The 24,448-nt window shown below is 34.6% G+C and overlaps 3 protein-coding genes across 7 annotated transcripts; all 3 read right to left on the minus strand.

Moving 5' to 3' along the window:
* Positions 1-5,791: 5,791 nt before the first annotated feature.
* On the minus strand, positions 5,792-17,736 carry LOC143913789 (bifunctional purine biosynthesis protein ATIC). 4 transcript variants are annotated; one of them, XM_077433786.1, is made up of 11 exons: positions 9,967-10,037; positions 9,356-9,415; positions 9,062-9,278; positions 8,713-8,988; positions 8,525-8,637; positions 7,883-8,106; positions 7,560-7,808; positions 7,261-7,482; positions 6,995-7,172; positions 6,750-6,910; positions 5,792-6,667 (listed from the first exon to the last, which is right to left on the minus strand). In XM_077433786.1, exons 2-11 carry the CDS (start codon positions 9,369-9,371, stop codon positions 6,548-6,550), a joined length of 1,776 nt encoding a protein of 591 aa, XP_077289912.1. In that variant the 5' UTR covers positions 9,372-9,415; positions 9,967-10,037; the 3' UTR covers positions 5,792-6,547. The 4 variants fall into 4 exon arrangements, with proteins under 4 accessions (XP_077289912.1, XP_077289914.1, XP_077289913.1 ...); XM_077433788.1 differs by having other exon boundaries at positions 6,346-6,667; positions 9,826-10,013; XM_077433787.1 differs by having other exon boundaries at positions 6,346-6,667; positions 9,767-10,008.
* Positions 14,809-21,006, minus strand: LOC143913787 (gamma-tubulin complex component 3-like). Of its 2 annotated transcripts, none has more exons than XM_077433784.1 (18): positions 20,880-21,006; positions 19,822-19,912; positions 19,577-19,752; positions 19,317-19,502; positions 19,106-19,238; positions 18,838-19,029; positions 18,681-18,763; positions 18,483-18,609; positions 18,281-18,412; positions 18,112-18,202; positions 17,862-18,013; positions 17,591-17,783; positions 17,356-17,501; positions 17,082-17,276; positions 16,787-17,004; positions 16,566-16,707; positions 16,369-16,483; positions 14,809-16,293 (listed from the first exon to the last, which is right to left on the minus strand). In XM_077433784.1, exons 2-18 carry the CDS (start codon positions 19,904-19,906, stop codon positions 16,029-16,031), a joined length of 2,631 nt encoding a protein of 876 aa, XP_077289910.1. In that variant the 5' UTR covers positions 19,907-19,912; positions 20,880-21,006; the 3' UTR covers positions 14,809-16,028. The 2 variants fall into 2 exon arrangements, with proteins under 2 accessions (XP_077289910.1, XP_077289911.1); XM_077433785.1 differs by having other exon boundaries at positions 20,862-21,006.
* A 1,472-nt stretch (positions 21,007-22,478) lies between these two features.
* Positions 22,479-23,930, minus strand: LOC143912927 (uncharacterized). Its single transcript, XM_077432388.1, has 5 exons — positions 23,823-23,930; positions 23,545-23,653; positions 23,324-23,441; positions 23,108-23,239; positions 22,479-23,029 (listed from the first exon to the last, which is right to left on the minus strand). Exons 2-5 carry the CDS (start codon positions 23,640-23,642, stop codon positions 22,622-22,624), a joined length of 756 nt encoding a protein of 251 aa, XP_077288514.1. The 5' UTR covers positions 23,643-23,653; positions 23,823-23,930; the 3' UTR covers positions 22,479-22,621.
* Between the last annotated feature and the right edge of the window lie 518 nt (positions 23,931-24,448).

Here is a 24,448-nt window from a genome sequence, read left to right on the forward strand (position 1 = left end):
TTCCCGATTAAAAGGAGACCGACGCCCATAAATAATCGCCGAACTGAACCGCTCCGACAGAACGGCTTGTTTCGACCGATATTTCCGAGTACAAATAGTCATGCGTGTTGAGATATTTACGACCGATCCCCGTGAAAATTAATGCTTGCAAATGCGTAGGAAATGTATAATGTGCGTGTAATATTACGGGCAAATAGAGAGTTCGACGCTCGCCGGGTAATAATAAAATAAGACTGCGTGTGATATCTATTTGAAGAGTTAAAAATAATAATAATAAAAAAAGACTAAATACACACACGTGTAAATAAATAGCTCTGTGAGAGTCACTGGCGACCGTGACCGTGACAGCTTCCAGATGCATTCGAATTAGAAGGGAGACCCACTCGGTCGTCCGAGTAACGAAAGGGAGTGAAAAATTCGTAGAAACTTTTAAAAAAAAATAATAAAACCAACATTGCAACGAGTGCGATTTGCGTTTCGTTATTTATATAATTACATATTAAAATAAAAAAAATGCACATAAACATAGAACGATAATTGATATGCCATGACAGGAAACTTATTGGCGACGGTTCAAGTGGTCCGTGACCCAACCGCGAAATCCGGTCACGACACGTTGAAAACATTAGACGTAAACATTGCATACGTACATACATATGTACATATGTACATATGTGCGTGTGATTTATTTAATTAAATAAAACGTGTATAGAAAACATTATCATATTGTATAAGTACATCCTATACGATTGCAAACAAAACAATCACCTACACAAGTACTAAATACATACAGGGCTGACGAGTGGGGGGTGGGGGAAGCCGGGGTAAAGATCCAGGGCCCGGACTACTCTAGGGGCCCCGTATCGGGACATCCAACTGCCCGATCTGGATATTTTATATTATTATACATAAAAATACATGTATTTAATGATTGCTAAATATTTATTACTTTTCGATCCACGTATTTTTTGTGTCCATGAGAAATCGTACCTGTTTTATCATTTCTTATTCAATTATTTAAAAAAAAATAACAACCAACATATAGGTGTTTTTCTAATAGTTCTGATAGATTTTTCACATATGTATCAATAAGACATTTTTTTTTTGGTTTGCCATAGGGCCCGGAATTATTTTTTCCCAGGGCCCGAGATTCCCCTCGGCGGCCCTGCATATATAAATATGTATTTATGTACATATAATAGATGGTATAGATGAAAACTTACCAAATATGTTTTAAACAATCAATGAAAAAAAAAAAGCCCAAAAACTATGAAATATTTTTAATACCATTCAGATGGTACAAAGGAAGTACTCATAATATGCTTAGACATCTAAAATGTAAAAATTGCGCAAATATTTTTTCTAAAATTTCAAGTTCCGAATATAATTTACATACATATTATGGGTATATGTAATGAAAGAAAGCTTCAAAACGTCAAAAATCCTTTTATTGAGAAATCGATTTTTCCGAAAATCAAGAAGTTCGACGCTCTCTATTTTGTGACCTAAATCATTATTCATGTTTTGACTTCATTAATTAAAACATTAATTCAAAACATCCAATTTTGAATTAACGTTTTCTGCTAGTATACCGACGATATATGTATGTAAGTATATTCAGATCAAATGAAAATGTGATCGAATTTTCTCGCATTTACAAATGCCATTGATATTTCCAACATACGTACATAGATAAAAGTAATAAAAAAAAAACTGGACGCTTTTCAAACTTTCGGTGACTTCAAATCCCATACGCTATGATAATGCGTCACAAAACTTCCAATACATACGTAACATACTCGTATATACACACACACACACACACAAGCATTGCATCGTCGCAACGTCGCATCGTTAAAACGAAAACGTTCGAATTGAATCCATCATTCCTCCAAATATGTACTACATACATACATACGCGGACAATTTTCAAATTGTACAAAATGGGAAAATTCAAAACAACAACGTACATTGTAAATACATACACCTGAAAAGACACACACACACGCGTACACACGAGCAAAGAACGTTCAATGTGTACGATCGGGAAAAACAGAGGGAAAAGTCAGGCAGAGGCACACGTGGCGCCCGGGAAACGTCAAACGCGCGAGTGACGTCGACGTCGTTCCCACGTGGAATAAACGGGAAGACGGGTGGGTGGGCGGGGGAGGAGTGGCAGTGGGAGCACGTGGCAGTAGACGTCAAAGGTGTGTTGGGGTGATGGGGTGGTCACCTGATTTCCGCTGCGGCAGAGGCTGCTTCCGGCGCTGCAGTCGCTGATGGGTCCTCATGGCCCCGGCGTCGGTGGCGGCACTGACAGCTCCCGTCGCGGTCACAACAAAGCGGGGGGGGCGGAGCTTGGCTCCGCCCGGCCACCGCCATTGGTCACCTGCCCGCTTGCCACCTGCCCGCTCCTCGCGGCACTCCCACCTGTGCCGGCAGGTGGCCAAGCCCAGATCCTAAGGCACCCAAGCCACGTGACGATTTCCCGCCCGTTTTTCCGCTCGCAGGCTACCACTTTTCCCAAGTTGGAAAACTCCTCGATGACTTTTGCGCAAAATGGTAGCCCTCGTCGGGCTTTTGCCATCGTCCGCCATGTCGACGCCTTTCCGACCGCTTCAATCTTGCATTTAATTTGCGTAAACTTCTCTGCTCTGTCAACGTTGCCAAAACTTTTGTAAATATGCCCACTTTAAAACAAAATTTATGATTGTGTCGCGAGACGTGATTTTACAACATTCAACGCGCTGAGAATTTTTTTCTCTGATGGTGCAAATTTTGCAATAAATAATTCGTATTGAATAATGAAAAATTATTTTTTTAATTTTTGTAGTATAATATGTATGAATTATCAACAACATGCATCCAAAAAAAATTTCATTATGTTATGCTATAAATGTCCACTATACAAATCTACAGAATTTATTTTTGTACCACCATATTTGATATATATATATATCATCTAAAAACTATTATATATTAATTAATTAATTATTATGTACTATTGGTTTAACCCAGCTTCGCTCGGTATTTGTAATAAAAACCGCTGAAAAATGGCTAATCTAATGTTTTTTTATTAAATTTATTTAAATAAAAAATATATTTAACGACAATCAATCAGAGATTGCATACACAACGAATGGTTTTTTTTACATATATGGGAACCGGAACTGAAAAAATAGTCCTGAACCGGAATTTAAAACGAAATCCGGATCCGCAATTGAAACAGGAATCTGGATCCGGAACTGAAACAGGACTCCGGAACTGGAAATGAAAAATGAAACCGGATTCGGAACTGAAAAAGGAATCCGGATCTGAAAATTAAAAAGGAATCCAGAACTGTAACTGTAAAAGGAATCCGGAACCGGAACACAAAAAGAAATCCGTAACCGGAAATGAAAAATAATTCGGAAATAAATCCGTAACTGGAACTAAATAAGGAATACGGACTCGGAATTGAAATCAGAACCACGAGTCGGATCTGAAATCGGAAGCGGAACTGCAAAGAGAATCCGGATACGGAACTGCAAAGAGAATCCGGATACGGAACTGATCAAATAATCCCGAACAGGAGCTGAAACGGAACTCGAAATCGAAAACGGAATCAAAATTGATATCGATATCGTCGTCATATAAAATTAGTTTTTTTCGATAACGCCACGGATTCTACCAACCAAACCTTATATACATTAAACCTTACAAAGTCTCTTTCGAAATTATATATTAGATACTCAGACTGTAAAAGAAATTTCATGAAATTCGACAATAGACATACTCAGGACCGAGGAGAGGGGACGGTGAGACGGTATAAATTACCGGCTACTTTTAACCCTTTGCCTGCAGCAACTTTCGCGGTACTTGTTTAGCGAATTTTCAACCAAATATGTATGTCAATTTAAACTTGCAGTATTTTGTTAACACAGTAAATCACGCTATTCTCGCTGCTGGCATTTTACACATGACTTCTATAGCGGTCATCCGCGGGTAAAGGCTTAAGGGACTGGTCCGAAATGGTAAGCGATGTAAGCGAAACCTGCAAATTTCCGTCTGCCCAGCGTTGATGCATTCGGCGAAAAAGTTTGCCATTAACAATCAAATATTTATTTAAACCACATTTTTTTCTTTTTAATCACTTTATTTTGACACCCCACTAAATTTTCCCCCGGACCCGAATTTTCTCTCTTGTTTTGCATATGCATACTCCTATGCACTTATCCTGAAGTCTTTAAGCATAATTACACTCAGGGTTGGTTCATCCCACAGGCACAATCCGTGAAGACCCCCAATCCGTGAGGGCCTCCAAAAGACCCCAAAAACTATAGTAAATTCCTACAACTTTTTTTAATTTAGTAAATATCTTTGAATTTCAGAAAAAACATGACATTATCGATTTAAGGGGGGGGGGGGACAAAATAAAATTGCAGCTATGGCCCCCAATCGAGTTAATCCACTTCTGATTATACTGTAAAATACTATAAGTTTGAATTTAGCTGAGCGATCAGGAAAATAAGCCGAAACAAATTTAAAAGGAACACTGGCCCACAATTTGATAAATATAATGAAATAATCTATTCCTATATATAAACAGAATTTTGGTGCTCAAAAACTTGCAAATGTAAATTTTATATATTTTATTTAAATTTATAACAGTTGATTTAGTGAAACTTACATTTTACCCAGAATGGAAATTTTGGTCATTTTCACTTTAATTTTTGTCATAATTTTTAAGTCGTGACCTTGAGCTGTTAGAAAATAATCATCATCAACATTACAAACTGTTGACTGATTGACGAATAGTCATCATCATCATCATCCTTTAAGAAATTGCACAATTTTGTTAATACGTAACTATTAAACAGGTTACTTAATACGTAACTATTAAATGGTTTAATTGAATATTCAAAATAATAATACTAATTAAAAATTATTAAATTACCACATAATCTTTAAATTTAACGATATTACTTATTAATTTTTTAAACCATTCAAAAATTATATGAAACAAACGAAATGATTTCTTAATTTAATCAAGGAAAATATATTCAAAATTATATTTTTTTTGATCCAAAATTAAAAGTATTAAAAACTTATTTATATTTTGAAAAGCGTCAATATCAAGCAATAAAAATGTCATCAATTTGTCTCGCATAACGAACGACCGAAACATCATACTTAATAATTATTCGTATATAATATGTATGTATGTATATGTATGCAACTATTATGTAAGTAAACTTTTAGAAAAAATGTAATTTTTAGATATATATCTGAGTTCAAATTTAGACATCGGTCACTAGTTTAAAAATATAAATATATTCCTATAATCTTCAAACGATTTAAAAAAAACTTCTTTTGTTTAATTTTTTCTAACCAATATTTTCTACGTGGTATGAATTTTGAGTAAACACATATTTACATTTTGGCAGATAAGCACTCACGAATTGAAACTTGTATCGATGTTTAAATTGCACTTTTATTCACACTTTATTGCACTTTTAATTTGATTGCACTTTTAACTCACGACCGGAAGCGTATCGTAAAAAATATGGTAAGTATGTATATGCGTTTACAATTAATACCATATCGAATCACAAGAACACAACACTATTGAAAAGAATTTTCAAATTTCATTCCAATAATCACTGACTTTATGTACGTCTCTACAATATTAAACGAAAAACACAACCGAACGCGATCGACATTAAACTTGGCAAAAAACTGATAAATAAAAAAAAAGAAAAATTTTCACTGAATATTTTCTTTTGTTTTAAACTGAAAAACTTGATTATTTGAAAATAACACCTGTATTCAATTTATAATTTTATTATCAATGATAAATAGATATAAAGTACACCCTTACATACTCGTAACTAGATTTATGTACGTACATAAAATTGAAAAAAATATGGATCACTTATTAAATCTATAAACTAAAACATTCTCTATATAATATTAGTTCTAAATATTCTATAAATTGAGTTCTCATCTAACCAACAATATTCATATTCTGGTATTTCTTTATATAGACATCTATTGTTATTTTGTAATAGTTTTATAAAAAATATGTTTCAAGGTTTAAGTATGTGATATTTAAGCGCCAATATTGAAAAGTTTACTAGCATAATTTCTTCTTTCGACTTTCTTCGCAGAAGTGAAAATCTAATGAAAACGTTTCTAATTAGTAACTAAAAATATTAAGATCTGTTCCAAGAATATCCTGAATTCAAAAACTAAAATCCATTTGATTAGTGGCTGCATTACAAATTATGTAAATCTGACAATTTCAAAAATACTTATCTCTATCAACCTGTTTAACAACCTAAGTTGTTTAAAAAAACAATATGTGAGAAATTTTAAATGAGAACCATTTTAATATGAATATATTTATTAACAAAAATAAGGAATGATAATTCTAAAAAAATACTATAAATGTATAAAGTTACAAAAATTCATCATAAATTTAAACCAAATTGTACTTATACAGATCTATTTATAAATGTTATATCTGCCTATATAAAGTAAAAATAGATGCCAGAAATTCTTCATATTAATGATGGAATAATCTCAAATTGGTGAATGCCAATGTTATGTTATGTTCGTTGCAAGATTTAACAATGTCTTCATCGTTGTTTGATCCTGACGGACTTCCAATATACTCAACACCATACTATAAAATAAAAATTAAATATTTTTGTAAACATTTTTGAAGAAAGAAATATGTACATATATATTAATCTATTCATAATTACTTGAACGGCTCTATCGATATTGTCTCGGAAGGGGAAAAATGCATCAGATGCAAGTGCGACTTTATCCAACTTTGAAAGCCATTTCGAACGATCTTCATCAGTCATGAAAGGCGGTGGACTTTCGACTGAAGCTTCCCACTCTGATAAAGGCAAATCAGAACCTAAAATAATAAACCGTTACATTTTAATAAAACATAAAAGTATTTATCTAGTCAAAATTAATATTTATTACAAATTAAATTTACCAATCGTTCCGTTGACATAATTATCAATTATGTTCGATATATTTGCACGCATCACATTTGATTTAAATTTCATATTTTGTACATTGGGATGCTGACGAATCCACCAATTTTCGGCCTTTTTACCGGCTAATCTGGTGCAATGGATTCGCGATTGTTGGCCGGCACCGATACCTATAACCTAATAAAAATAAAATTTAATTTATATCTTAATACAAAAACTATAAAAAATTATAAAAACTTAAACAACCAATTTATGAGATTTGTACCTGCCCATCCCTGGCATAACAAACGGCATTACTCTGCGTATATTTCAAAGCAATGGTAGCAACAATTAAATCTCTGATTGCAGAATCGGGGAGGCTTTTATTTTTCGTTGCGACATTTTGAAATAATTTTGAATCAATAATGGCATCGTTCCTTTTCTGCTCCATAGTTATGCCGAACAAAGTTTTGCGCTCAGATTCAGTAGGCGTATAATCAGCTTCAATCTGTAATAAAAAATCAATACTCAATACTACAAATATATTAAAAATAATTAACTGTTGAATTAAAAATATTTTTATACCTGTATAATACAATATTTTCCTCCTTTCTTTTTCTTCAGTATGGCAAGAGCATCGGCAGAATATCCAGGCGCAATTATTCCATCTGAAACTTCCCTAGATATAATCTTTGCAGTGACAGCATCACATTCATCAGAGAGAGAAATGAAATCTCCAAAAGAACTCATCCTATCAGCTCCTCTAGCACGAGCGTATGCATTCGCTAATGGTGTCAGTTGTTTGTGCAAATCTGATACCATACAAAGGGATGCCTAAAATACATTAAAAACAATTATGCATTCTGTAAAATAAAGCTTACCATAAAAAAAAACTGTGATAAAATTACTTGAATTTCATTTAAAGGTAGACCGATGGCTGCACCTGCTGGTGAGACATGCTTGAAACTGGTTGCAGCAGGCAAACCTAAAGCCTGCTTCAATTCCTTAACCAACTGCCAACCGTTTAAGGCATCACAGAAATTTATGAAACCTGGTGATCCATTCAAAACTACGAATGGAAGCTTTGCTTCAGTTGTAAATACTTGCGCTGGATTTTGATGGGGATTAATACCTAAAAAAAAATCAATCACATACATAAAATATACAATTTATTAATCACGATGGCGGCCGCTGAATCATATTTGTATCATGTTGGGTGCACAACGCTTAGTGGCCGCTGTTACATATATGATTTACGACTGCGCGAACTGTATCAGTCCGCTGATATATTTTTGTATCACGTTTGCGTCAATCGTTTGTAGCCGATGATAAAATTTTGTATCACGTTTTAGTTTATGACGAAAACGAGATACAAATATATATCAGCGGACTGAAAACTATGTATATTCTGTACGAAAAATATATTCGCGCAGTCATGAATCATATATGTATCAGCGGCCAGTAAGCGTCGTGTACCCAACATGTTACAAATATGAGTCAGCGGCCACCATAATGTTAATATTAAATTCGTATTGTTTATCATAACATACCATATCTCAGAGTCAGTTGAGATTTTCCAGCCGAATACTGTTTCCGGAAATAATCTGATATGGCAAGATCATATTCCGATGTGTGTGTGAAAGCCTTCAAAGCAAGTTCTTGTCTAGAATTAATAATAAATAAAATTATAATCTTTTAAACTTTCATATAGCATATTAGGATAACATTGAATAAATACCTAGTTTCCTTAGAAACATCCTTATTTTTGGAATTACCCATTTCATTGATAATCTTATCATAATCATCAGGATCACACAATACAGTCACTCTTTCATGATTTTTAGCAGCAGCCCGTAGAAGTGTAACACCCCCGATATCAATATTTTCAACAGCCTCTTCGACCGTAACATTATCCTTCGATACAGTTTTAACAAACGGATAGAGATTACAGACGACTACGCTAACCATTGAGTAGTTTTGTTTGGACATGTCATTTTGATCTGATGGTGTGAGTCTGACAATCAATGTAGATATATATTTTAGAGAATTTTCAAGATTTGAAAAATTTACATTAAAAGATATTATACCTTGCTAAAATACCAGCATGTACAGCTGGATGCAAAGTTTTAACACGTCCTTGAAGCAGTTCAGGTGCTCCAGTTATATCTGATACATCTAAAATGGTAAGACCAGCTAGCCTTAAAGTCGATGCCGTTCCCCCGCTGCCGACTAACTTTAATCCGCATGCTGATAAATGTTTTGCCAACGGGATTAATCCTCTTTTATCAGACACGCTCAGTATTGCTGTTAAAAAAGTTGTACAAATTATTATAGAAATCAGAAAAAATTGTGAATAAATTTATTATATGCATGTAATATACCAAGATTTCCAGACATCGCTAGTAGTTTTATGATCTATGTTACTTCTTCGAAATGACAAACTGAAATAACAAATTTATCAATAAATTGAATGCATAAGAATTATAGAAAATATATCGATACATAAAATTAAGTGAACCAAATCGAAAGGTCAACATAATACTGATTAAAGCACACAATATGTTGTAAATATTTATATAAAATTAAAACAACTTGTTTACTTCAATAAGGAAAATAGTTTTTTACGACCATATATGGTAAGAATACAACACTTAATAATAATATGTAGTTAGAAATAACATGTTTATAGGTTGAGTATATGTACATGTCATTATCAACTGGTATCAAATGTGGGCAATTTCTGGTTGGAGATAATTCAAAGTTAATTTTTAATTCTAATAAGAAACCCATACTCGTGTAAAATTGGGAACAGTTATTTGACAGACGTTGATTGAGTACTTCCTGCACTAACTTTGTAAACTGATTCCACACTCTTAAATTCGATTAAGGATTCTTTTATTTTGTGGAAAAAACTACACAAATATAAATTCTTGATTAAGATCCATTGAAATGAGAAAACAAATAAAACTTATGTTAAATGATAATTTCTTACGAGCATTCACACATGGGACGACTCGCGCTACAGAACCATGTGGACCCAATTGTCATAACATGATAATTTCCAACCATTATCAAATGAATATGATACTTTGGTAAACGGACTATTTCGCACATTGCGATCGCGCGCAGGACAATCGTTGCCACAAAAATCGCGAATACGGAATATCTGACGTGTGCGAAATCACTTTTTGCGGAATTATCACCGAACCGATAATTTTTTTTTTTGCTTCAAACTAAATAATGCTGTCATATATACTTAATTTAAAATTGGAAATAATAAATTATAACATGTAGGCGGGGTACGATGTATTGACCGTATCCCGGCCTACATTGGTGACCCCGACGTGATCTACGCAACCTTCTGATCATCCAACAGCGCTGTCAACACACTTACCTACCCCGCCTACATTGGTGACCCCATCTTTGAACCACACAACAGTGTTTCGTTAGGCCGGGATACGGTCAACACATCGTACCCCGCCTACATTGGTGACCCCGACGTGATCTACGCAACCTTCTGATCATTCAACAGCGCTGTCAACACATCGCTACCCCGCCTACATTGGTGACCCCATCTTTGAACCACACAACAGTGTTTCGTTAGGCCGGGATACGGTCAATACATCGTACCCCGCCTACATTGGTGACCCCGACGTGATCTACGCAACCTTCTGATCATCCAACAGCGCTGTCAACACACTTACCTACCCCGCCTACATTGGTGACCCCATCTTTGAACCACACAACAGTGTTTCGTTAGGCCGGGATACGGTCAACACATCGTACCCCGCCTACATTGGTGACCCCATCTTTGAACTACGCAGCCTTCATAGCAGTCAACAGCGCAGTCAACACGGCAGCCCACAGTGCAGCCTCCACAACAACCAACAGCCGCCACGACAGCAGTCAACAGCGCAGCCTACATAGCAGCCCACATCGCAGCCTACATAGCAGCCCACAGCGCAGCCTACATAGCAGCCCACATCGCAGCCTACATAGCAGCCCACATCGCAGCCTACATAGCAGCCCACAGCGCAGCCTACAAAGCAGCCAACAAACGCCACGACAAGGCAACAGCCAGAAGCCTTCACGCAACCGCAAGCTTCGAACAACCAACGTTCTTCACGCAAGATCCGCTGTCGAGACAACTAACTCCAGCACAACCAACGAAGACCAGCACTCGACGCACTTCGTCAACCAACGTTCTTCACGCAAGATCCGCTGTCGAGACAACTAACTCCAGCACAACCAACGAAGACCAGCACTCAACGCACTTCGTCAACCAACGTTCTTCACGCAAGATCCGCTGTCGAGACAAATAACTCCAGCACAACCAACGAAGACCAGCACTCAACGCACTTCGTCAACCAACGTTCTTCACGCAAGATCCGCTGTCGAGACAACTAACTCCAGCACAACCAACGAAGACCAGCACTCAACGCACTTCGTCAACCAACGTTCTTCACGCAAGATCCGCTGTCGAGACAACTAACTCCAGCACAACCAACGAAGACCAGCACTCAACGCACTTCGTCAACCAACGTTCTTCACGCAAGATCCGCTGTCGAGACAACTAACTCCAGCACAACCAACGAAGACCAGCACTCAACGCACTTCGTAAACCAACGTTCTTCACGCAAGATCCGCTGTCGAGACAACTAACTCCAGCACAACCAACGAAGACCAGCACTCAATGCACTTCGTCAACCAACGTTCTTCACGCAAGATCCGCTGTCGAGACAACTAACTCCAGCACAACCAACGAAGACCAGCACTCAACGCACTTCGTCAACCAACGTTCTTCACGCAAGATCCGCTGTCGAGACAACTAACTCCAGCACAACCAACGAAGACCAGCACTCAACGCACTTCTTCAACCAACGTTCTTCACGCAAGACACGATGCCGAGACAACTAACTCCAGCACAACCAGCAAAACAGTCACGCGAATGACTCCACGCAGAACACAACAGCCTGCACAACAGCACCATCCAAGCCATCACAAACCTTCACTACCAACGCAGCTCGCCCAAAATAAGCAACCTGGTAGAGAACAAGACTTGGACCGGCATGCAACACAAGACCCGCTGTCGAGACAACTTTCTCCAGCACAACCGGACAAACAACGACGCCATCGAGTCAATAGACTCCAACACATCAAGATTCCCACAAAATCACACACATCGTTAACACTCACCGGAGAGCCATGTAGGAATCTCGTCGTCGTCATCGTCATCGAAACCTTCGAGAATATTCCGCAACAACAAACTACATTCCCGAAACCCAGACGACATGCACCTGCAGTCATTATATTAAACTCAGGCGGAACGCCCCTACCAGTCGAGTGGAACCAAAACGGTCGAAACACGCCGCCACCATTAAAATACATCGAGCGGAAAGGCGCCAAGCATTCCAGAAAATTCGACGCCTCGACGAAAACAAAATTCCTCTCGTACGCGTCAATAACCACTTCCATCAAGCATTCCAGAAAATTCGACGCCTCGACGAAAACAAAATTCCTCTCGTACGCGTCAATAACCACTTCCATCAAGCATTCCAGAAAATTCGACGCCTCGACGAAAACAAAATTCCTTTCGTACGCGTCAATAACCACTTCCACCAAGCATTCCAAAAACACTATAAAAGGAGGTACAACCCAAACAACGCCAGTCGACCCACAACAGCAAGCGTCGACACACAGCACCAGACCAGTCGACCCACAGCAGCAAGCGTCGACACACAACAGCAGACCAGTCAACATACAGCTCCTGACCAGCCACCACTACACTACGCGGACTTGGAAGATCAACCAGCCGGACGAGCCAGCAACACACTGCCGTATCCAGAGACCTTCCGTACATAGCTGAATGCTGAGCCAGCGACACTCTACCATATCCAGAGACCGCTGAACGACATACTTTTGCCCACAAATACCATACCTTTGTACAACCATAGGCAAACAATAAAACTTTATAAAACTAGCACAACAGTGTTTCGTTAGGCCGGGATACGGTCAACACACATGTAACCCGCCTACATTGGTACTACTCCGACGTGATCTACGCAACCTTCTGATCATTCAACAGCGCTGTCAACACATCGCTACCCCGCCTACATTGGTGACCCCATCTTTGAACCACACAACAGTGTTTCGTTAGGCCGGGATACGGTCAATACATCGTACCCCGCCTACAAACATATTTAAATATTTTTTATATATACATATATAATAGTTTTATTATTGCAAAATTTGAAATGACTACATGTTGAAAATATTTTTTACAAAAATGCATTTTTTTAAAGCAAATCATTATCTCAGAGATAGAAGGGAAACCAAATTAATTGATTTAAACTACATTTATTAGCCAATTGCGTTTTAAAGTTGAATATATTTAGTAATATATATGGAAACCGTATGTGCTGCAGAGATTAATCGGGCTGTAGTATTTTATTGACGGGTCTACCTCACGGGCCCGAATTTAAAAAGCTTGAAAACGCAAATATCGGAAGGCAAAGATCGAAAATCAAAAGATCTTAAGTCGAAAGATCAAAAAAAAAAGGGTGCATGGTAAACGGTACATACTCACTTAATTTGCGCGAGCAGGATACAACAGGAACAAGAGGAACAGGCTTTTCCTCCCGTATTCTGCGCGCGCACATTAATACGGGAGGAAAAGCCTGTTCCTCTTGTTCCTGTTGTATCCTGCTCACGCAAATTAAGTGAGTATGTACCGTTTACCATGCACCCTTTTTTTTGATCTTTCGACTTAAGATCTTTCGATTTTCGATCTTTGCCTTCCGATATTTGCGGTTTCGGGCGTTTCACATTCGGGCTCGTCACGGAGACCGCTTATTGACCATACTGTTGATCAAATGCAGACAAAATGAATTGTAATAGTAAGTGAAATGTAAAGAAGGTTTGAAAAAAATAGCATGCATATGTACTATACTGGATGCTGTAGCCCTGCAGCCCATATGGACGGCAAAAATAGCATGAATTTGTACTATACTGGGAGGTCTGAAGCTCCGCAGCCCATATAGACGAGCCGCCACTGGTTTTTACTAATTAAAAGCAATACATATATATATTTTTCAAATCAAATGGTTGTCAATTTAATGACCTTTACTTGCATTTTCCTCTAAAAAATATACACATGTACATATATAAGGGCTGCCATAATTGTGAAGATGTCGACCAGGACGTTAAGAAAGTGATAGAAGGTACATATGTAGAATTGAAAAACTCATGATTTCAACTACAATCAACAAATTTCTTAGCTTTTTTTCCATATTCTTATCTCGTGAGTTATGAGACTAAGCATCTAAGGTTTACAGATATGAGATCTATAAACTGGGACATGTCTCAGTATACCAGGACGTATCGCAGCCCTAATATACATATGTATATGTACATATATTTACTAAACTCATTTGAGTGAAACATTTTTCATATATCCCATTAATCTATTAAGCTCACAATTCAGCAATCACTACTTTGCAAATGATCATCCCATTTTACCATTTCAGTATTTGGTTGCAGACATATAATATCGCTGACTCAATGCCAAAACCATGCGTGTGCCGAATGGACTATTATCGATAATATTATTAACTAAAGATGATTATGAACAAATCTAGGTTTTCTTCATTTAAAACCACAAGATTTGGTATACTATGTAGTATATCGTGATATTTTAACTTACACTGAACTGTAATATTTTCAGAAGAGGTTCCGTTTTTTACTTTTTTTCCAAACTTTACCAGTATGAGCAAACCTAGGCAATTTGACTGGTTCATAAATAAAAATAATAAGCTTTTTTTTCATTGTTTTTATTAATAAATGAATATAATTTTGTTAATTTCACTACAATAATTAATCAAATGCATCTTTCATATTGTTAACAGTTTCAATAAACATGTGTAAATATTTGTGATTAAAAAGTGCCAGAAACTTAAAAATGAAAAAATTAATCTGTTAATAAAATGACAAGAAATTTTATTAATCGTGAAACTATGTGTTTTATTCAATGTATATATCCGTTCTACAATAAAATTGATTGCACAATAACAACGAACTCTTGTTTTTTCGATAACATGCATTATAAATTCTATATTACATATTGGAAAAACAAATTATCAACTACACACAACACGACATAGGAGATGCTGTTTTTGCAATTATCTTTTGAGACCTACACCAAATATATTCCAATTATTTACAATCACACACAATAACAATTAAATACATGGAAAGACAGATTTCAGTCTACATTCATAATACATATATGTACATATAAAAATTTCACAAACACAACATACATCTGCAGTTCTTATTTTTAAAATTTATACAAACATGAGCAAGATTTATCGGAACACGGTTTTAAGCGCACTAAAATTGTATTTCAAAATATAAAATTGATATTGAATTGACGTTACGAACTTATAAACAGGATATGTTTTCCAATATACACATTTTATGAGTTTTTGTTAAGTTATGGCTAATTAATTAATTAAATAATTTATCGATGTTACAAACAAAAAGTATGTTAATATTTGGCAACACCATGTTCACCTAACTGGGAACTTAAACATACTAGATGAAAATTAAACTGCTACATTTTTTATTTAAATAGTGCTATCCAATAAAATGGCACAACTTCATTAAACTAAATGTTATGTGCAGATAAAAAAAAAAAAACAAAAAATATATGAGTAACAATAAGCGTATCAATTACGAGAAAACGTGAATCATGCATTTTAAAATGCAATACAATATTTGCACATATATACATACATTTGTAAATTGAGTAAAACTTTTGTATAATTTAAATTTAATAGTGACATGTAAGTAAGTATTTACCAATATTATTAGTATTGTCTTTAATACATTTTAATACATATTATATTTTCATTGACATTCTGATTTTACTTTCCAACTGCAAAAAATTAAATTCAACCAGTACAATGATGAACTCCTACTTTCTTTATCGTTGTTCAATTTTAACAGTTCACTCTTTTCGGTGACATTGTTCGAAGTTATATTATAGGCTTCTTGTCACTTGGGCTTTCTCACTTTCTCTTGCAATGTTTCCTTCGATTTCTCTATGAACGCCTGCTCATTTTTACGGCCGATTCCGTTTAACTTATGAGTGTGTCTAAGACCTATTTCACTCAATCTTTTATGTTGATATGTTAATGGCTCGTGAAGCTTTGAATCGCCTCGCTTATAAAAGTCGTTATAATCCAATCGGAACAACAAAAATTGAAGGTTGACTTCACTCTGCAAAGCGAGTTTCAGCAAAAATGTCTCAACGTGACCTCTGAAATAATAAATGCAATTAAATATTTCAATGGATAAATTTATAATTAACTACAAATGTAGGTTATATGTATACCTGTATGCTCTTGATAAAACATTGAAATCAGCCTTCTTTTCAACTAGATATTGGATAAATATTTTTCTATCTTTCTCATTTTTTTGTTCTTCAACTGTAGTAATTCCATATTCACCTGATTTATATAATAAAAAGTTGAGTTGAATATATGTACATTGAATAAACAATTGTAATAAAAGATCAAAATATGTATTTGCCTTTTTTACTCCTTTCCACTTTGAGCTTTTCTATATTTTTCCGACGGTCTGATTCTTCTGATATTTTCGCATACAAATTGGTCTCAAAATGCCTCAACGATAAAATTTCATCATATACATTGCCTAAATACGTTTGCAGTTGCTATAAAAAATGAGAATTTATATTGTACACCCATGCTACGTATTTATCTTTATTTTTTATTAAAAAAAGAAAAAAAAACCTTTGTTTTTTCATCTAATAATGCACCCGCGGTAACAGCTGCCAAAAATTGACGATGAGCAGTCAATAATTCATCTAGAGCGTGTGAACGGCGTGCACCTGTTGATAATCCTTGCCAAGCACATTCAATTACTACAAACAGAGCATACTGTAATTCTTTTACAAGATGCAGCATTTCAGAGCGCAAAGCGTGAAGTCGTCGTAACAATGGCATAACTTCTGTAAACAAATTATATAAAAATAAAATACATTTCTAAGACGGAAATAAAAATTTCAATCCGAAAAAGTTAATTGACCTGGCATTTTAGAGAATGTTTTATACTCTATAGTGTGCTGTTTCCACATTTGAGCAAGAGTATACTCCATACGTTTAGCTCTCCAAAGATGTGTAAATAGTGTTCTATAACTAGCTGCAGCTTCAGGTTCTAATACAGTACCTAATGGTCCTTCAACTCTATAGAAAAGGGAAAAAACGTCCCATCCATTGTCCTCTGAAAACAAAACAATCATTTATACAGGGTAAAATATTGGATATATACACACATACATATTTATGCATATAATATTTACGGGCTGATGGAGGAAATAGGTTGACATATAGTCTATTTAGAATTTCTGCATCTTCGTATTGAGCATTTGTAGCTCGCACAGCAGACTCCAAAATACACGTCAAATTATGAACATATAATTGATTGGCATTTTTGTTTAGTTCAGGTCTAAAAATAAAACAAATGAAATATAGAAAATGGAACTGAAAATAAAATAGATGTTTAATATATTTTCATGGTTGATAAAAATTACTAACTCAAGTAAAATCATTAGCATTTGAATAAAATCCCCCTGTCCCAATAATAAATATCCACGCAATGCTTGTAAATGTTGCAGTAGTTTGTGAGGACCTAATAAAGTATCTAACAGTCTTCTTGATACACCTAAATAGGCAGAAGACATCACAGCATGCAATTTTGTTTCAGAGCCACCAGAAAATAATAGCTCCACTGAAAGACAAAAATAATAATTTTCAATACAACAAACATAGGAATTTTATCGATTTATAAATAAAATAAAAATTTTACCACTACTATTATCCAAAACTCTTTTCAAAGTTTCTCGTTCAGCTAGTTGACCTCTATCTCCACATACTTCTCTCAAAAATGTCACACTTTTACCTGTCGCCAATATTTGTTGAGCTTGTTGTTTGCTAATGAAGGCTGGTAACATAGCTTCTCTGAAATACAAATTAGAAAAAGTAAGTACTTAAGTACTTGCTGCACGACTATATATATATATATATATATATAAAAAAAATCAAATGATACAACACACCTCACTCTATATTTATCATGCCATAACCTTTCAGTTGATACACTACCCCTGGCATCAATAAAAAATTCATTATGCCTATCGTCTATTTCGCCTGCAAAATTAAACAAGTAATTATAAACGAAACTTAATATGTATTCCAAGCTATGAATAAAAAAACCACTTAACATACCGTCTAGAAGCCATCTACATAGCATTATGTAAATTGGATGGCAAACTGACACTAATAGTTGATGTACAAGAGACGTAACTCTAGGATCACCGTGAGCTAAAAACTTGTGAACACATGAAGCCAACTCTCCCCCTATAGTGGAATAATTATAAATGTATAACAGTTTAATATAAAATACATTGCATTTTAGAGAAAAATATACCTTTTTTATTTTGACTGGCATGGCCTATAATGGCTAACCATTTTAATCTATGTAACGGTTCCAAAGACCAAACCAAGAGACGCCGCAAAGTAAGAGAACCAACTTGATCCGGAGATGAAGAATTCAACTGAAAATCAATTTGATACTAATAAATTAACTCCAAGATAAACATTGAACTACATAAAAAAAAATAGATACCTGAGATTGTAAAATTGCTAAAGATCTGTAATATTCTGTCAATTCGTTGCGGAATGCAGATACTAAGCCTTCACCGACAAGACCTTTAAATAAACGTATATTCTAGTAAAAAATTATAATCTAGATAAAATTTATAAGATTCAACAAATGTATGTACCTATAGGCATGCAACCAGACGAGGTGTCCATGTGATAGCAAATTTTATCATGCAAAAAACCCAACTCCGCTATTCTCGTAACTAATCCTGCACGCCCATGTACACTGCGCCCCAAGCTATCAGGTTTTTTCACACCCTGTGCAATGTAGAGCACTTCTTGGATCATTTCTCGTTCTGATATAAGACATTCATCTGGAATAATACTATGCTTCAAAAAATATACCATGAACAACTTATGAAACAATAATAAAATAAACAGTATTCAAACCTGGAATTTTGTTTTTATATTTCATATTGTTTTGCGATAAATGAGCCGAGTCTTTATTTATAGTCGAAATTATAGGAGTTGAGCGAAAGCTTCCAAATATGGGATCGAACGAATTAATTGCAGATCCTGATTTCTGAAATAAAAAGATAACATTTTATTTTATCTTTCTGTTTGCATTCAAACTCAAATCAATTTCGGAATTTTGTCATACTTGTTGTTTCTGATGACTGTTCACAAAATTGTCACCACCCATCGGCAAAGAAAGTGACGATACGAGATTTCGAGCTCTTGAAAGTTGAGAGAGAACATTTTTATCTTGAGATTCTTTTCCTTGCTGATCTGTCGGACTCAATGAATATAACAATTCTAATATAGCCGGTCGGTTTTTCAATATCAACTGCAAATAAAACAATGATCGTTAAAATGAAAAGAATAAATCTATCTATGCGACTCATCGTTGATTTATCATACTGAAGTTTTAAGTTGCTGATAATATTCGGTGAATTTATCTACGTGCTGAGCTGATCGAGTGACGAGAATGTGTTCTTGAATCCGACTACAAATGACATCCTCCATAGTGTGACTGCGTGTATTACACATATCAGCCATCGATGTTACGGCCATGCGATATGCTATTTTTGTCATCTCTAAAATAGCAAACGATTCAATTAAAAAAAACATTCACAAAAATATAAATGAGATGTCAATATAATTACCTTTATTCGGACATATTTTAACACAAAGTTTTTTAAGGCAATCAGTGATCTCGTTAGAGTTGCCATCGCTGCTTCTATCGCTCATAATATTCTACAAAAGAATCAAACAATACGGCTATTAGTCACGCTTCAATTAAGGACAAGGGTGTGGCAGGAAAACATGGTTACTGAAGCACAAATCAGGATGTAAGTAAGTGGATGTAAATGTTTCACAAAAACGATGTTTTTTTTTTTAGAATTTAATTGTGCAACTGAAGGATTAATTAACAATTTAATATAAAGATCGACAATTGAAAAGAGATATGGATCAATTCATTGACTATATATGATTTTAAAGGTTTTTTAACTCAATGTACTTTTTATTTCATTTTCATGTTGATACACCAATTCCTCGCTTCTATAATATACATATATATAATTTTTCTATAATTGTGTCGATTTGTATAGAAATAAATGATTTTTTACGATGCATTTCACTTCAAGGCTAATACTTCTTGGACGTTTATATATTGTATATTGGCTATAAACAAGGTATTGGTACAAAAGCAATAGAAATAATTTGGTCATTATTTCGCTTTAAACATATTTTTTTGAATCAATGATTATTAATGTGTTTTTTTCGTAAGTTTTCGAGATTAGATTTATCATAAAATTATTTTCAATAAAATTGGGCAACATCTCATTTTCCAACTATGTACATGCTTCAATGCAAGCGTATTTTAATTGAAGAGTCATTCGCGTAATTTGTCTCTGTTCAACACATACATACTACAGTTAGAAAGAGACAAGGCTAGATCAATTAAAAAACACAATCGGCGATAATGAATTGAAATGAAATTTGGCATGTATTATGAGAATCGTCTTATCGTGCTGAAGTTGGCAAGCCCTAACATTGACAGGTGCATTTTGGCGGTTTATATTTACGAGGCTGGCAGGCATTTGTTGACGTATGATCGAGCGTTTTGGGTGGGTCACACTTGCTGATTGCACTTTGCAACGGCGATTTTGACAAATGCGCGGATATAAAGTTGGGTACAAACGGAAAGTAAAAGACACACGAGAGAGAGAGAGCGGTGGCGTGGGATGGAGCGAGTCAAAGCCGCGGCTGTCGATCGCCGCCCGCCGCTTCAAATCGCGATGACAGCCGCTGCCGCTGCCACTTTTGGCCAAAACACATTCAACTATGCCTTACACAATGCTATCTGAAAAATCTTAAAATGCATTGCACATTCTAAATTACTGAGTAGACTAAAACACGAATATTGTTTTTATAAAACTACGAAAAATCATACGATATACAAAATCAAACGAGTTTGATAAAATCGATATTAATTTGGTGGCATTCTGCAAATTTTGAGTAAAGAATATCACGATGGCATTTTGAAAGAAATGAAAACTAGCATTTTATCCTGTTTTGTGAATTGAATATTGGCAAGTAGCACACAGCTCACAAAAACATCAAATTGTCATTTCATTGATGTTGATGCAAACATACTTAATCTGCGTAATTTAATTTTAAATTTATGTTCATGGTAGTATTTTTTTATTACACTAGTTGTTTTAAGGTACTATCCTATCCAGCACGACCCGAATCCTGCAAGTACGGACAGTATTCTTTAGTACATTCTATATGGACGCGCATGAATGCGTAAATGCGCATGCGCGAATGGAGTATGAATACGTGGTAATTGGACTATTCGTCACATTGGGGTGGTCACAAAGACAAATTTTGCCATGAAAATCGCGAATACACAATATTTGGCACTCAAGTTCTCGTTACTATGATAGTTATCGTTAGTATGATGGACTTTTCGACTGCCAGATGTTCCGTTATAGAGATTTTAGTGACTTTGTGCCGAGTAATTTGTGACCAGTAATCACCGAAACGAATACGTCCATATAATGTACCAAAGAATACTATCCGCACTGCAGGATACGGGTCGTGCTGGATAGGTATGAACAGACCTTTACCCGGCTTCGCTCAGTATTTCTAATATAAACAGTGTAAACATGGCACATCTAAAGCAAATATTCATTTGTTAATTAATTATATTTATTTGAATCGATTGAACCAATTGAATTGTCGTCATAGAAACTTTGTTTTGTTTACGAAGTTCCCAACCAAAGATACTTACATACATACAAAGTCTCTTTCGAAATTATATATTAGATTATAATCTAATAAATTATTATGGTTAACTTGAATTAAGGGTTAAGGGAAACACCCCAGTCGTTGACCACTTGTATTATCGAGTAAATAAAGCTGTCGGATCGAGTTTGGGTCGCCATCCTGCTTTTTTAAACAGTTTGTTTTAAGTCAGAAGTGAAGCACAATTAGTCCAAGATATAATGTTATTTAATGTTTCTTGAATTAAATTGAATGTAATATAAGGGGAAAACCATTATTAAATGTCTAAAATATTTCAAAACTCTTGTCTTTTTAAATAAAAAATTACATAAAAAAAATGGCAAAGTTTCAAAACGATTGGAAGACTAGGAATTCTAGCTCAACCGTTTGCAAAGGGAAACATAAAAGAGCTTTGTAGAAATAAAGCTTTGCGGTGCGAAATAAAATTTCCACTATCCACCACTAACATAAAAATATGCAAATATGCACTGAATATGCAATAAAGGAGGTATGTAATAAAAAACAAAACAATGTTAAAATGTAAAAAATATCATTTTAAGTATCTAAAATTAATATACATATGTCTATTAGTTATTCTATTACAATACATATGCATCTTATCAGAAATTGTATAGAAAAAACAGCAAATAATAGAAATTATATGCTAAAAAATTAAATTGATTTTAAGAAAAGATTCAGTGGACCATTTTTCCGTGGAGTGTTTGGAGATGAAGTGCAAGCAATTTTACACAATCCTGCAAACTTATCTCTATGCCTTTTCTTCTTAGCGATGGCGTTTGTATTGTTCACCTTAGGTGAAGCTTTTTCTTCCAATTGTTTATCTGGGGTTTGATAAAATAGCTTAGTGAGATTTTTATCTTTTGAATACATTTTCTTATTACGCATTTCTGATGGAGTATTTGAATTTTTAGACGTAACTGAAGACCCAGATGCAACCTTTTTTTTTACATTTACGGGTGTGTTTGTAATATTTAAACTTTCTGACAGTCTCTTTTTAGCTATTTTACGTTTTTCACAAAATAATTCTGTAAATTTATTACATACACAACATTGAATTCTCTAAAAAAAAAATACAAACATTTTATATTTTTATTAAAGTAATTATAAAATACATGATAATAATTCTATCATACTTACATATATGTCACTATTTAAAATTTTACTGACTTTCTCAATTGCATCTTGACTATTTTTTCCACTTTTGTTACGTTTGATTTTTTTGTACCTTTTTTTTGCAGATACTGTTAATTTTTTCTTTAAAACATTTATCTGTAATTATTTAAACACAATATGAAACATAATCTTCAATACTTGATATTATGTAAAACAGAAAGTAAATACATAGACAAACACCTTTTGAAACGTTTTGTTAGCATACCAAGATGTAAAACAATTGGAACAACGAACATTGGATCCGAAGACTTTATTTGGCAATTTGAATTTATAAGTAGAAATCTCTGCACAATGTGCTCTAAAAGTATTAGAACAATTATTTAGATAGGGAACTATTATTTAAATAGAGTGAACACATTAAATACACTGTTATTTAAACTAAAATTTTCTATCGTTCTTACAATAGATACGATTTCAATAGAATTGATGGTGGATCTGAGGTTTCGATAATGGAAGTGAGTGCCAATAAATGTTTGGTATTTACTTCTTCTTCGTCCATAGTTTATTATCCTGAAATAAATATAAAATATTTTCAAACTAAATGTGGACAGAAACAATTTATTTTTAAGATGTCAAACAAACAGACTTTAAATCTGCATAAAATACACATTGATCTAATAAAATGTTACGGTAAATACTAATAAAAATAAAATTTGGTTTTGACAGTTAAAATAATTACCTAAATTGATCAAAGATGAACCCGTTGAAATTATAACAAAATCACCTCCGTGAATGACTTATCGCCATGTGCTTTTGACAGCAGTACAAAGACAAGAAAAATCGACCATTATAAATTTTTCTTTTATAAAACAACACAATTTATACATTACATAGTTATATAATAATATATCGAAACTATAATATTATTCATAATTTAAATGGTAAACACCAAGAATAACATCCCCTGGCGTTTACATACATTTACATACACAAAACGTTGAGTATGTAATTCACTATCATTTGTATCCACAAAGTTGTCTTGGTGAATCACAAACGAATGCATTTATATTCCATTGTGAAACGGTAGCTGAAACGTCAATTCGGCACAAGTTGCTGATTATTTACAACGTACTTGCAAGAATTTGTTTTTATTGGAAATTCATTTCGCACCTCCACCAATGCGTTTAGAGTATTTCTGACGGTAATTGCAGAGAATTACACAATACAGGTACCATGTTGGATATTACGTCAAATGCCAGGCGACGCTATTCTTGGTGTTTACCATTTAAATAATATTCATTCTAAAATTTTAAATTCAAGATAACATATAAAATTTTCTGATATAAAATCTTCGATTGACGACAT

Source organism: Arctopsyche grandis, chromosome 6 (genome assembly GCF_051622035.1).
Source record: "Arctopsyche grandis isolate Sample6627 chromosome 6, ASM5162203v2, whole genome shotgun sequence".
Taxonomy (NCBI): Eukaryota; Metazoa; Arthropoda; class Insecta; order Trichoptera; family Hydropsychidae; genus Arctopsyche; species Arctopsyche grandis.

Excerpts from the sequence above, each read along its gene's own strand:
- LOC143912927 (XM_077432388.1), bottom strand. The coding sequence starts at position 23,642 with ATGGACGAAGAAGAAGTAAATACCAAACATTTATTGGCACTCACTTCC. Across the intron at positions 23,442-23,544 it reads CTATTGAAATCGTATCTATT|AGCACATTGTGCAGAGATTT; the intron begins GTAAGAACGATA and ends TAATACTTTTAG. Across the intron at positions 23,240-23,323 it reads CTAACAAAACGTTTCAAAAG|ATAAATGTTTTAAAGAAAAA; the intron begins GTGTTTGTCTAT and ends AAATAATTACAG.
- LOC143913787 (XM_077433784.1), bottom strand. The coding sequence starts at position 19,906 with ATGAGCGATAGAAGCAGCGATGGCAACTCTAACGAGATCACTGATTGC. Across the intron at positions 18,203-18,280 it reads ATGTAGATGGCTTCTAGACG|GCGAAATAGACGATAGGCAT; the intron begins GTATGTTAAGTG and ends TTAATTTTGCAG. Across the intron at positions 16,484-16,565 it reads AGTGGAAAGGAGTAAAAAAG|GTGAATATGGAATTACTACA; the intron begins GCAAATACATAT and ends TATATAAATCAG.
- LOC143913789 (XM_077433789.1), bottom strand. Across the intron at positions 7,809-7,882 it reads TACCTTTAAATGAAATTCAA|GCATCCCTTTGTATGGTATC; the intron begins GTAATTTTATCA and ends AATGTATTTTAG. Across the intron at positions 6,911-6,994 it reads TTATGTCAACGGAACGATTG|GTTCTGATTTGCCTTTATCA; the intron begins GTAAATTTAATT and ends TTATTATTTTAG.